Below are 14,493 nucleotides of genomic sequence, written 5' to 3'. Positions count from 1 at the left end.
TTCCGGTATTATCCTGAAAGAGATGATATGGCACACACCTAGTGCCATGTACCTCCTTATTTTGTGAATGAAACTTGACATGCGGTTACCATGGCACCAGGGTTTGACCAATCAGTAACCTTAACTATTGGATAATAGATTTAGTTTTCCTGGTTCCCTCAGTCAAAAGTTTACTGACCCCGTTGGGAGAGTCCCCACAGTGGAAACACTAGCACCCTAATTTATTATTAATAATTCTGCAACAACCAGCCAAGAACATTACCAAAAAATTATCACAATCAAAAATATTTAAATTGATTGTTGAGTGATTGTTGAGTCCCATGTCCAGGCCATTGAATACCAACGCTTTAGCTTGGTAGTTGGACCAAACCACCTAGGCACTGGTGTTTGACATCCTGGGAATGAGACTCAACAATCAACTATCCTCCTCCAGAGTTACACACAGCACTTTTAAAGTAAACTGCACAACATAAATTAAATTCTGAACTACTGTCTGCAACAGAGAGCTACGTCTCATCCTTACTTGTAACAATGCTTTGATTGAATGCCTTGAATGTCTCATGTTTTGTGCATGTGGTGCACCAAATGAATTCCTCCCACAAAGTGCCAAGTAAAACAGAAAAGTCTGTAGCAAGCTCCTTCTCCAGGGAAACCTGGATTCACCAGCAATGAGTGAACACCATCACTGTAGTCACCTCTTTTACACTCCAAGAAGACATTACTGTCAATATTTTATTGCTATGTTAGATTAAGTTTGAGTAATGAATTCTGGGTAATAAAGCCCCTCAAACCCTTAAAATTTAAAACACTCGAGTTTGCCGAAGTGTAAAATTTCTAGTGTAGTGTAAATATGAGACAGTGAAACAAAAGCCTGCACCAAGTAAAGTATGTGCCATGCCTGGATCAGCTCAGTCATTATTTATGACAATAAATCCATCTCAGAATGTGCTGCCACTGCAGCTGGTAAAATATTTAAGCTGGACAATGGACATGGCAATAAAAGATTCCTCACCTTCTCTCCTGTTGACCTTAGCAAAGACCGGCCCATGGCTGCTGGTTAGCTGGGAGGAGCTTCTGAATGACGACAGCGGCAGATTGGCCACCAGTGGGCTGTCACATACCTCTGTTAACCAATGAGAAAGCAGAAAAGACAGATAAGGATCATGGATTGTTTCACTGAACCTACACACCACTCTGTTACAGTGTCACTATAATATTGTTGAAGAGCAGAGTGAAGAAAGTGATGAAGTGTCCTTCTAATTGAAAGGTTAAACTTGAAGCTCTCTTCAGTTTCCATAACAGATCATTTTAGGCTGGGGCAGATAGTGGGTCACACAGAGCAGGAACATGAATAAGACAACTTGGTGTCTGGGGGAGAGGAAACTCAGTGGAGACCTTTTCATGCCTCATACACTTTGATGTCTAGAAATGTCAAGGGTAGGAATTCCAGTTATAGTTGAGTACAAATTGACTCTGAATATATGACCCATGAACAGTTAGTTTCTGCAAAAGAATGTTATTATATCAAAACGGATTATTTTGAGGTTACGGATTATTATGATGTATGTACAAATTACACCGATGCACCAACAGACAACACCATGGAAACACTCTTTTCACTGGGACCTATAGAAACAGAAAGTGACGGTAGATTGCAAATCCTGAAGTATCAAAATAAAGGATACAGGTGTGCCAATGTGAAATATTATCAAACAGTATGTTAAGTATTCAGTATTTTTCTGTATTGTAGTTATTACAGGAAGTCACTGGTGGTTACTATATCAATCTGTCATTTTGTGTGTCTGTTAAATGCTTAGTGTGTCTTTGTGGTTGTTTTACATGTTGTTGCTCTCTTTGTAACAGATTTACATGTCTTTGTCATTGTGTGTCTCTTTGTAATTGATATACATATCTTTGTGGTTATATTATGTAAACTTGTGGTTGCTTTACGTCACTTTGTTGTTGATTTATGTCTCTTAGTGGTTGTTTTACGTTACTTTGTTTTTGATTTACATCTCTTAGTGGTTGTTTTTCGTCACTTTATTATTGATTTACGTCCCTTGGTTGTTTTACATCCCTTTGTTGTTGATTTATGTCTCTACATGGTTGTTTTACGTCACTGTGTAGTTGTTTTACGTCACTTTGTTGTTGATTTATGTCTCTTCATGTTTGTTTTTACGTTACTTTGTTTTTGATTTACATCTCTTAGTGGTTGTTTTACGTCATGTTATGGTTGATTTACGTCCCTTGGTTGTTTTACATCACTTTGTTGTTGATTTATGTCTCTACATGGTTGTTTTACGTCACTGTGTAGTTGTTTTACGTCACTTTGTTGTTGATTTATGTCTCTTCATGGTTGTTTTACGTCACTTTGTTTTTGATTTACATCTCTTAGTGGTTGTTTTTCGTCACTTTATGGTTGATTTACGTCCCTTGGTTGTTTTACATCCCTTTGTTGTTGATTTGTGTCTCTACATGGTTGTTTTACGTCACTGTGTAGTTGTTTTATGTCACTTTGTTGTTGATTTATGTCTCTTCATATTTGTTTTTACATTACTTTGTTTTTGATTTACATCTCTTAGTGGTTGTTTTCCGTCACTTTATGGTTGATTTACATCCCTTGGTTGTTTTACGTCACGTTATGGTTGATTTACGTCCCTTGGTTGTTTTACATCACTTCGTTGTTGATTTATGTCTCTACATGGTTGTTTTACGTCACTGTGTAGTTGTTTTACGTCACTTTGTTGTTGATTTATGTCTCTTCATGGTTGTTTTACATCACTGTGTAGTTGTTTTACGTCACTTTGTTGTTGATTTATGTCTCTTCATGTTTGTTTTTACGTCGCTTTGTTTTTGATTTACATCTCTTAGTGGTTGTTTTACGTCACTTTATGGTTGATTTACATCACTTTGTTGTTGATTTATGTCTGTACATGGTTGTTTTACGTCACTGTGTAGTTGTTTTACATCACTTTGTTGTTGATTTATGTCTCTTCATGGTTGTTTTACGTCACTTTGTTTTTGATTTACATCTCTTAGCGGTTGTTTTACGTCACTTTATGGTTGATTTACGTCCCTTGGTTGTTTTACATCACTTTGTTGTTGATTTATGTCTGTACATGGTTGTTTTACATCACTTTGTTGTTGATTTATGTCTCTTCATGGTTGTTTTACGTCACTTTGTTTTTGATTTACATCTCTTAGCGGTTGTTTTACGTCACTTTATGGTTGATTTACGTCCCTTGGTTGTTTTACATCACTTTGTTGTTGATTTATGTCTGTACATGGTTGTTTTATGTCACTTTGTTGTTGATTTATGTCTCTTCATGGTTGTTTTATGTCACTTTGTTTTTGATTTACATCTCTTAGCAGTTGTTTTACGTCACTTTATGGTTGATTTACGTCCCTTGGTTGTTTTACATCACTTTGTTGTTGATTTATGTCTCTACATGGTTGTTTTACGTCACTGTGTAGTAGTTTTACGTCACTTTGTTTTTGATTTACATCTCTTAGTGGTTGTTTTATGTCTCTTTGTGGTTATTTTATGTCTCCTTGTGGTTGTTTTACATCTTCCTGTGGTTGTTTTACATCTTCCTGTGGTTGTTTTACGTCTCTTTGTGGTAGTTTTATGTCTCCTTGTGGTTGTTTTACATCTTCCTGTGGTTGTTTTACGTCTCTTTGTGGTAGTTTTATGTCTCCTTGTGGTTGTTTTACAGCTCCCTGTGGTTGTTTTATGTCTCCTTGTGGTTGTTTTACATCTCCTTGTGGTTGTTTTACATCTCCCTGTGGTTGTTTTATGTCTCCCTGTGGTTGTTTTACATTTCCCTGTGGTTGTTTTACATCTTCCTGTGGTTGTTTTATGTCTCCTTGTGGTTGTTTTACATCTTCCTGTGGTTGTTTTACGTCTCTTTGTGGTTGTTTTACATCTCCCTGTGGTTGTTTTATGTCTCCTTGTGGTTGTTTTACATCTCCCTGTGGTTGTTTTACGTCTCCTTGTGGTTGTTTTACATCTTCTTGTGTTTTCTTTTATGTCTACTTGTGGTTGTTTTTGCAGCTCCTTGTAGTTGTTTTATGTCTCTTGATGGTTGATTTTGTGCGTCGTTGTTGTTTTGCTTGCCTCTGCAGTTGTTTCACATCTCTTTGTCAATGTTTAGCATCTTTGGGTCGATTGGTTTGATTCATTTTTTTAACAAAAAGTGTTAACACTTCAAACAAATTCTCTGGCGTAAGGACCTCTGACTTTTTGGGCCCCTGGGCCTGTATCCAGAGGGTCCATTCAGTATTCCATCTGTGTTTACTTGTACTGATGATTGTATACATTTGTGGTTACTATTTTATTTTTTTGTCATTTTAATAATCATTGAATGGTAAAATTGAGAATTAGCCCAGTAAACAGATTTCTAAATCTATTTGTCCAGGACTTGGCTCTGAGTTACATTAATGGACTTTTGAGTGTCTGTGTGTGATGTTAAGACACAACTAGAGATACAGTAAGCATTAAATTTCTTTTGTCATCTTGTTTTGTTTCTCGCTTTCTCTCTAACTTTTAAATGTATTTCCAGTTCAAATTATTCACAACCCATTCAGAGGTGCCAGGTCCTGTCTCCCTCCTCTGACAACAAGGCTTCAGCTGAGATTACTTTGTCAACATTATTGTACTTCATTTCAAGCACAGAGGGATTTTCATTACCTGAGACTATAAACCACTGGCTGTTGACAGTTTTGAATAGCCTGTCATATCCACCTAAGTCTACCCGCTGTAACTCCTCTCACAAAGACGAAGCCCTGAATGTTTTTTCAAAAGCCCCGAATCCCTTAGGTTTTTAAACGGCCTTTAAATTTGAATCATTGAGTTAATAATACATGCCCATGTTTTATCCTGTTATTCTTCCATCCTTAAATAAATTTAATATAAATTAGTACATGTTTTCAGTTGGTATTATAGTCAGTTCATAGCATTGAAGACTGCATATACTTGGCATGTCAGAGATCCCTGAATTGCAATTTGAACTGCCTAGATTATTATGGCATGGATTTAAATGCAGCAGATTTGTCAGCTAAATATTCATTCTGTGAACTCTACTCCAGCATAGCATAACAAAAATACGTTTTAAGATTAGTAATGCTGTTTATGCCAAATTCCTACTCTACCTATGTTATGTAACTTAAAAACATCAGACAATTTTTGCCTTTTTTTAGGTGGCAGAAGTGAAAATTAGTCAACATTTGTTGTGTTATGGTTTCAACAGTGGACAACTATCAAGTACATTTACTTAAGTACTGACCTTAAGTACACTTTTTGAGTATCTGCAATTTACTTGTTTTTTTTTTTTCAGAAACTACATTTGAAAGACAAATTGTATGTTTGTTTCTATGAAGGCTCTCATTTCTAGTCACATTTGCTTTGAGGTCAGTGAATGATATTTTATTCTTCTTTAAAATGTAAAAGTCCATAAACTGTGATCATGAAGTTCCATGTGCGGTTTGTTTGTTGAAGTGGTGTTACCATACCTCTATCTCACAGATGTGTTACTCAGATTGGGCAGTTTTTTTGCAAGTCCTCCGGTACTTTAACTCATCTATATAACAGGCATATCTGTACTTTGACTCAAGTAATAGAGTTATGTATTTTCTCCACTACTGTATGGTTTCAAAATGATGAAGAAAGTTGGAGAACAATTAGATACAAAATAGGATGTAGGCTCCACAGAATGATTTTTTCCTTTGCAACTATCATGTTTTTCCCAAATGATGTACATAATTTTAGGCATTCTATCTTACTATTTAATGACAAAAACTCTGTCTGTCTGTTCCACATTTTTCTCCTCACTGACTTGGTCAATCCATGTGAAATTTGGCACAGTGGTAGAGGGTCATGGGAGGATGTGAATGAAGCAATATTACATCAATTGGCCAAAGGGGGGCGCTATAGCAACCGATTGAAATTGCAAACTTTGAATGGGCATATCTCATGCCCTGTATGTCGTAGAGACATGAAACTTTTAGGGATGCACCGAATATTCGGTAACCGAATATATTCGGCCGAATATTGCAAAAATCCACACATATTCGGTGGAATAAATGAAAAGCAAGGCCAAATAATAGCGGCGTGTTTTGATAACGCAATCAAACAGTGTGCAGTGATGGACAGAGTAAAATGTCGGCAGTGTGGCGATATTTTACTCCATCCGTCACCGCACTCGCATTTGTGACTAAAAATAGTTCTGTGCGAGCAAAATAAATCATTCAGCACACTGTGTGAGTACAGATTTCAACCAGGAGCAGAAACGAAAGGCGAATCCCGCCGGTTGTGGGTTGAACGTGGGTCACAGACACAGACAGGAATGTACTCCTGTCAAATAAGGCTTACCGGCGACGGAGAAGTCCGGCTCCAATAATGTCCTCTTCTTGGCGTCAAGACTGCCCAAAAGTACCTGGACAGCCGAGCCGTGGCAGCACACAGGTATGTGACGTGTCAGAGGAGAAACGAGCCTTTCACATTTCTCTCTCTGTGGCAGGTAACGGTCCACAAGCCTCACGGCACTTAAGGGACTGTTCTTTACTTATGAAGGGACTGTTCTTTACTTGTCAGGGGAGGAGGGTGGCTGGTTGATTTTTATTTTATTTATTTATTTTATTTCAATCCCCCCTATGTTAATCACTGATTGATGCTGTTTTTGAAGTATGAATAAGTCAATAAGTAATTTATTCCATTGAAATATCATTGATGTATTATAGAAAAGTGATTTATCTTTTTATAAATGACAAAAGGCACATCTGCCTCATTTTTGCTGTGGTATCGTGATACTACTCAGAACTGTGATACTTTAACTGGTATCGTACTGTGGGTCCCAATTTTGGTACCATGACAACACTAATCTGGAGGGGGTTCATCTGCAAAAACTAAACAACGGTATTTGGTATTCAGTACTTGGTATTCGGCCAAGCGTTAATTTTATTCAGCTTTGGCTTCAGCCACAAATTTTCATTTTGGTGCATCCCTAGAAATGCTGCACAGAGATGCCTCTCCTCATGACGAACACATTTGCCTCAAGAACCCATAACTTCCGGTTATATAGATTTTCCGCCATTTTGAATTTTTTGAAAAACACTTAAAATCGATCTCTTCCTAGGAAGTTTGACCGATCTGCATGAAACTCTGTGAACATAATCTAGGGACCAATATCTAAAGTTCCCTCTTGGCAAAAGTTGGAAAACTTACTAAAACTGAGCTTCTATAAGGCAATGAATATTGCGGAGGGCGTGGCTCATCACATAAAGGTGTATAACATCTCAAGGGTTTCACCAATCAGCACGCAACTTTGTAGGCATATGACCACACATAATCTGAGGGGACCCCTCCATTATTGACCCCATCAAACAAAATGGGGGCGCTAGAGAGCTAATTTCTTATCTAGGCCTAACCGCCTTATCGTTTTTTACTAAACTTGGTAGATATGTAGAACAGGACGCCTCAAGGTGACTGGAGAAATTTAACTCTAATTGGCAACTGGGTGGCGCTATAACAACAGAAAAATGCTTAAATGGCTAAAATGCGACCGAACGCTGTGGCTCCCCCTGTGGCTGAATGTTTTTACCTCAACTACTAATGTACAGTTTTAGCCCACTAACTATCCCACTATTGGCAATGGTACTACTGTACTTTCAATAAAGCAATCGTACTATGAAATTTACAAAAACTCTGTCTGAATACATTGCTCTTCTTAATGGGTTCATTTGACTATTTAATCTGCAATTTTCTATGACCTGTATCCCAAACACACACTATGTGAAACTGTACGTGGGCAACTGCACACTCAATGGGTATGGACTAGTAAACTTAAAGCAACACAGTGTAGGATTGTGCTTTTTACCTCACGTGGTCCCCCTACAGACGAAAAACGGTATTGTCTGTTACAACTGTCACAAAAATCTTTCTGCACGTGCATTTGTTGACAAGCCAACGATACAAGTCAACTTCCTGAAGCTGGCCGTGTAATGCGCGATCATCCTGTTTTCAGAACAGGTAAAGTAGCCTTATAGCATTTTGCACATACATGATAAGATCGATTGCTTTATTTATTTATTCATTTTCGAAACTCAGAAATGATGAGTGACACGCGCACACACACACACACACACACACACACAAACTCAACAGAGTGAAGTCAGACAACAGCAGAGAGGCCGTGGTGCAGATGAAGGGAATATAACTTCAAGATTACTCTAGTTGACGACAGCTACGCTTGTTACTGTAAGTAAGTACAATAAAACCTCTGCCAGCCAAGCCAATACTTTATCAATACATGTGATCAGCATGTAGAAAGCCATATTTCAATCTGCTCTGTCCGCAGTCTCTCATTCACCACTATTATGATTTACGATCGCGGTCGACACAAGCACATCGCGCTTGTGGTGCTAACAACAAAGTGTTGAAGACAAACTAAAATGAAAGTTGTCTGTATGTAGGCTAACACTTTATCTGAACATGCACCTGAGGCAGCCGACCTGCAGACAGTGAGTCTCCTAAGGAGAGGGTAACAGCAGTAACAACGTCAGGTCACCATCAGTCGGGCATCCCTCCTCCTCTTTCAGCTCTCGCCAGCGCGTGAAAGCCGGGCCTTGTTCAAGTTCTTGTTTTATCGCTCTCCTGTTTTCTTTTCTTTGTCTCCTCGGACAACACCTTCACCTTCTTCCTTTTCTTTGTCGCTTCAGCCATGACAGCCACATCTAACTTAGTTCACCTTGGTTCGGCTATGCTACTCTAAAGAGAGGTGGGGATATGACGAGGAGGGGGATATGACGTATGCTGTAAAGCAGCCAAATTTTGTAGTCCTTTTTGTGTCCGGGTTCCTACCCAAACTCCAAAACTGCCTAGTGCCAGTGCAAGTGAAACAGACGCTCTCAAGCAATGACGCAGTTGTCATCCAACCTATTGTGAGCTGATGTACCATCACAAGGATCTTGGATATATATTTTTTGAGGGCTCAGAAACTCCATTGTGTTGATTTAAATGACTTGGAAAACAGTGCACAAAGCTGCCATCAATGGGTAAAAAATCTTGGGGTTGGGCTGAACCCAGAATGTTTAGGTTTGGCTCCATCCCTGTCATCTCCTCTCTGCAGACACTTCAGAGTTTGTCTGTGCATTTCCATTCAAGCTCAGATAATTGCAGCATCTTCAGACAAAAGGGATTCATGGCTTTGTGTTGTAGTTTACAATTATATACTGGTAAATCTCTACTGAATTATCATCTCTCCATATCACATCCTCTGCTCACCCCTGATGTGTTTGTTACTTCTTGGATGTGTTGAGCATGTGAAAATTGAATGTCCTCCCAATTCTCAATCTTCAAAAAAGATGCCTTAAACTAAAATACTTTTCCAAGCAAACTACTGCTCAAATTAAGAAATTAATATTAGGAAATTACTGAAAACATCCCAGCCAGATCTCTGGTATGGCTTATATTTTTAAAGAATGTTTGAAAACCGACAACACGTTAACAGATGGCAATGCTCAGAAAGTCCTTTACAAATGGAACAAAGGAAAGAGAGTCTTTGGTGATATGCTCCTGAGTAAATGGGCTAAGGAGCACATTTCCTAGTTCCGTAAACTACAAAGAAATACTGATGTGTGTTAGTTGAAAGAATGTCAATTGACCATTCATCAAAGTGAATTTTTTTCACTCCTGATTATCTAATTAAAGACAGCAACCTGTATAGATTTTGATAGATCCTAAAACCTTTTACAATGCTACTGTCTCTTCATCTCCATCCAGCCAGGCCTGAAGCTGACAGAGACACAGAGCAAGCTGTGGATTATAGTGGAGTGCTGACTGCAAAACACAGAAGAATTAGTGTAGAGAGGTGAAATGAGCGCTGTAAAACCCTGGTGGGATGTGTCGTGAGTGCACGGCCTTGGCAAGAAAAGCTGGTTAGAAGAAGCAGAGGTGTTTGAACAGGCGAGGATGATTTTCCTCGGAGGAGTAGTGACATTTAAAAAGGTGAGACTGCAAGAAAAAAAGTAAAGCACAAAATACAGAAAGCTTAGAGTAAAATGAAGGTAAAAGGCTGCTGAACTGTCAGCCACTGGCCGGAGCTTTGTCAGACACGGATACATGGATCTACAAAGCATTTTTGAAACAGAGCAACAAGGAATGCACAGTTTCTTTACTCAATTATTGACAGACGGCTGTAGACTGACAACAGATTCATTCAACAGCAAAACTGACTGTGCCTGCAGCAGTAGAAATCTCACATCTCAAAGACTTTTTTTGTTATCACAAATGGTAATCATTGAGCAAATATAAAGATTTTCCAGCACAGATTTGATGTCATCAGAACTGTTTTTTCCTTTTCCTTCATCATTCTTTGCTTTTTTCTTTGCTTCTGAGATCATTTTCTTAAAAGCAATGAAGGTGTGCTATTGTTGCACCCACATCTAGTATATGAAGGTCAACAACTCCTGTATCATCACTGGGCTGCATGTGATGACTTCCTGGAGCCCTAATTACTGGGCGGCACTGCTGAGAATATGCATTTTTCTACCTGGCTTCCATGTCAGTGGCATGGTCCATAGTTTGGCATGGCTATTTCAGACACTGTGTCACTTCACGTGTGGGTTCTTGGTGTGAGTTGTGAGTTTTTCCTGTACCACACATTCGCAGCATGTGTCATGGCATTACATTGGCCCAGCTGGCTGATCTCCAGGTGGCAGATCCAGGGGATATTGTCCACCTCAAGGTCTTGCTTAACAGGACTTTTCTTCTGCTGAGGTGCGCTGGCTCATTCTCTTCTGTTGAGGCTTCTGTTTGGCCTCCAGCTATGCGTAACTTTTCTTGGTCTCTGTTCTGCTGTTATTAGTGAGCAAGCTGCAGCCTTGCTGCTCTCATTCTCCTGCTGTCTGGGAAACTGCACCTCTGCTCTCCTGTATATACAAGTTTGCATGAGCCAACTTTTAATTCAAGTCCCGGTTTCCATGTAGTGTGCAGACACCTACATGCCAGGCTGCGCATCATGGTGATGGCCTGTTCCATAGTCCTGGCCTTCACTCCGCAGTGCCACTGCTGTCTTTTCTCTTAGTGGTGTTGTATCTGCATTCACAGTCTCTACACTCCATGTATTCACATCCCTTTTTCTTTGTTATCTGGTGATGCAGCTGGTTCGGCTTCATGCCCCTGTCCATGCTCATTTCAGCAGAAAGAGGTAAAGCTGTATACCAGAAATGTTAAGAGTTTCTCTGTCAGAATACGAGCAGTGTGTCTTTTGTTTCTTGTCTTCTTGTTTTCTTGAGGTTGGTTTATGTGGGGATATTAGTTTTCAGTTGGTTGGTTTCTTTATTTGCAAGGTTTATTTATTTCTTTTCACGTTCTTTTGTTTCATGTATTTCATTATCATTATAATTACTATTATGAGTAGTAGTAGTATATCATATGTTTATATCCCTGGGTGGCATTATTGACAGTACTACAAAACAAACTAACTAACCAATAACTATAAAATTATTACATAAACAACACCTTTATTAATATTTACTAAACCTCTTTGGACAAATGAATTAAACTGCATGACATACTAAAGAGCAACATTTCCATTATTACAAATGTAAATATTGTAAATATTTTCCAATAGGTTTCTTTTATATCTGGAACCAAACCCAGAAGTTCCAGTTTCGCTTCAGTTTTTTTAATAAAAGGCTAAAGGGCAACAAACACAAGCAGCATATCACACTATCCAAAACACCTGCGGCCATTAGTCCCTGTCTAAGTTTGAATATTTGGCTATTTTTCCAGCAGCAATAGGCATCAGCTCTTTAGAAAGGCAGCAATTTGATCATATTCGTGCCCTGGATCAGCACATCCCAGCCACTGTACCTCCGCTACTTCTTCTGTGTGTATGAAGCATCAGTTGATGTGATTCAAATGACAGCACTGTGATGCGGCTGATGTGTTCTGCGCTTGAGGCCCAGGGTTACAAGAGAGACAGAATGTCCATCCATCTGCAGTATATCATCCAGTTTACCATTTTAGTGAAATAACTGAGTGCCCAGAGAGACAACAACAGATCCAGAGATGCTGAATACTGATGAGTACCATCCATCACTTCAACAAACTAAAGGTAAAAGAGTTTGGAGCATAGACTGTATTTGAAGATGGATGTCATGACAGCATCCCGAAAGTGAAGCCAAAATGTCTTGATCGCCCTCTGGTGGCTGGCTGCAGTATAGGTTATAAAGCACGCCCCCCTTCATGTTACGTCATGGGACATGAGCCAAGCTCAAAAATCAAATTTCTTGTTCTTTTCACCCTAATGAATGTTCAAGAGTTCATTCTGGTGTGATAAAAAGAAGGTGTAACATCAGTTCACAATCAATGGCGCTGCTTGCAGTAGGGTCAGACTGGTGCATGGGTGGGACCTCAATACCGCGGTTCACTTCCTGATTGCTGCTGTGCAGACCCAGGCTCCAAATGATGTCACCAGTGCAAGATGGCAGCAGCCGCATCCAGGATCATTTGGCTTCATTTGTGTACAGTGGAAGGAAGTGGAGACGTGTCACCCATGTTTAAATACAGTCGCTGGTTCAGAGGAATAGAAGTTTCCCAGACAGTCAGAGCTGACTTGCTGATCACTGTGATCTCTCTCTCTGTCAGAGTGAGCTGGATCTAACAGCCATCGTCAAGTGGAAAACAGCTGTGCTTGTTTGTTTGTGTCCTTACAAACTTCTTACCCTTTTACCGAAGAGGCAGACGAAGGTTTATTTGTATTATACACTGTGTGACTATTCGACTCTGGAAACACTGCTGGAAACTAAAAGGCACACAAGAGCACGCACCCCCGCCAACACTATGCAGCTTTTCTAACTTAGAGGTTGACACCAAAATAAATCATTTCGCACAATAAAATTCAAACTTGGATTTAAAACTTGAACCCAAAAACATACCCTTAAGGACTTGGAATCAAACTTGCCTGCACAATAATGAAGATAACAAAACACATGACATGTGAGTGTGTGAGTCTCACTTAACATGTCACTGCGTAAACGTGAAGACAAAAAATTTCCTTATGTGGGCCATACATTTTTTTGCCAGGTTAGCAGCTTGGCTTTAGGAATGGCAATGTCATATATTGGTCCAGACTATTACATGAAATGCACGGACATTTCAGCCTGGTCTCACTCTAGAGTTGTCAAAAACCAGCACTTGGTCAGTGACTTTCAGCATCCAACAAAAACTTCCTTTCACATCAGCTTCATACACGGCTGGTCACCATTATTGTTTAACCGTGCATGGGAGCGTCAGGAGGGAAACACGGTGGGACAACGGTAAAAGTTAAGGTAGTGGAAGTCCAAGTAGGGTCGGTGGGAGGGGTGGTGGATGGGTCCAACAATTACCCGCGAGGCTGGTGTTCACCTCCCATAAGATTGTAACGCCAAACTCTGTTCTTTTTTTCCTAAACCCAACTACATGCTTTCGTTGGCAAAACGTAACCACATATTGTTGAAGGAAAAAAAAACGTCAATGCGGTGTTGTACCAACATGGTGCATTTATTTCTAAAGAGACTGTATGCAAACTGTACATTTCCTATGAAAATAGAAGTGTATTTTAACCGGCTGAAGTTGACACTGCATCCCAGAACATCAACAAACCAATGCACCAAAGGTACCTTGCACATCATATCTTGACTTGGAGAGTCCATGACCAATTGTCGATATGTGACCAGGTCGGACTGAGAATGTGTTGAACATTCATGATCCCCAGAGGACCATCCCTTAACTTTACATTTCAGTTCATTATCAGGTAAAAATGGTAGTTTGGCCGATACTTTGGTTTATGACCAAGTACCTTCTAAAGTAATGAACTGTCCATTAGCCTCAGCTGTACTTTGTGTTTAGTGCTACTTTGGATTGAAGAAAACGTGATTAAAATGATCAGAAATGACAAACAGCACCTATTATGAGTAGTTCATGTCAAAATGTTCGGAAAAAATATATTTGCTTCACCAGAACTTCCAAAGATTAACAAGTCCATGGCCAGCAGCTCTGTGAGGTTATACAGTACTTTTGGCACGAGGTGCTTGGAGCTACATGTTAGCGTGATAAAATACTCAACAGACACAATGTTAACATGCTGTTTAGCAGATTTTAATGTTGACCATGTTCATCATCCTAGTTTAGCATGCTAGCAAGCTATCATTTGGTAATTGGCACTCGACACAAGGTTTGTTTTGCAACTATTTGGCCATAAACCAAAGTACTGGACAAATTTAAATTTTACCTAATGATGCCACTAGATCAAAGAGCAGAGGATTACATTTTTCACAATTCATCCTCCAGTGTCACAGAAATCATTTTACCAGCTATCAAGATATTTCAATAAAAACTAAAATAGCTAACATCACTGAGCTAGAGGAAAAGTCAGGAGATCACCAAAATCTGTAGGAATCATCCTCTGGGAAACCATTAGTGTCTGTACAAAACCATCTATTGCCATGATC

General features: G+C 39.4%; 1 protein-coding gene across 1 annotated transcript in view; it reads right to left on the bottom strand.

Annotated features, from left to right (window-relative positions):
- The window catches only part of LOC117254452 (contactin-associated protein-like 4), a 165,429-nt gene that overhangs the window by 134,828 nt on the left and 16,108 nt on the right, over window positions 1-14,493 (bottom strand). Inside the window, exon 2 of the mRNA XM_033622768.2 lies at window positions 1,013-1,123. Within this exon, the coding sequence (XP_033478659.1) occupies window positions 1,013-1,123 (111 nt within the window). The remainder of the gene's footprint in view (window positions 1-1,012; window positions 1,124-14,493) is intronic.

This window comes from Epinephelus lanceolatus, chromosome 6, assembly GCF_041903045.1.
Source record: "Epinephelus lanceolatus isolate andai-2023 chromosome 6, ASM4190304v1, whole genome shotgun sequence".
Classification (NCBI taxonomy): domain Eukaryota; kingdom Metazoa; phylum Chordata; class Actinopteri; order Perciformes; family Serranidae; genus Epinephelus; species Epinephelus lanceolatus.
The sequence above is the reverse complement of the archived record's forward strand: the minus strand, read 5'-3'. Positions and strand labels throughout refer to the sequence as shown.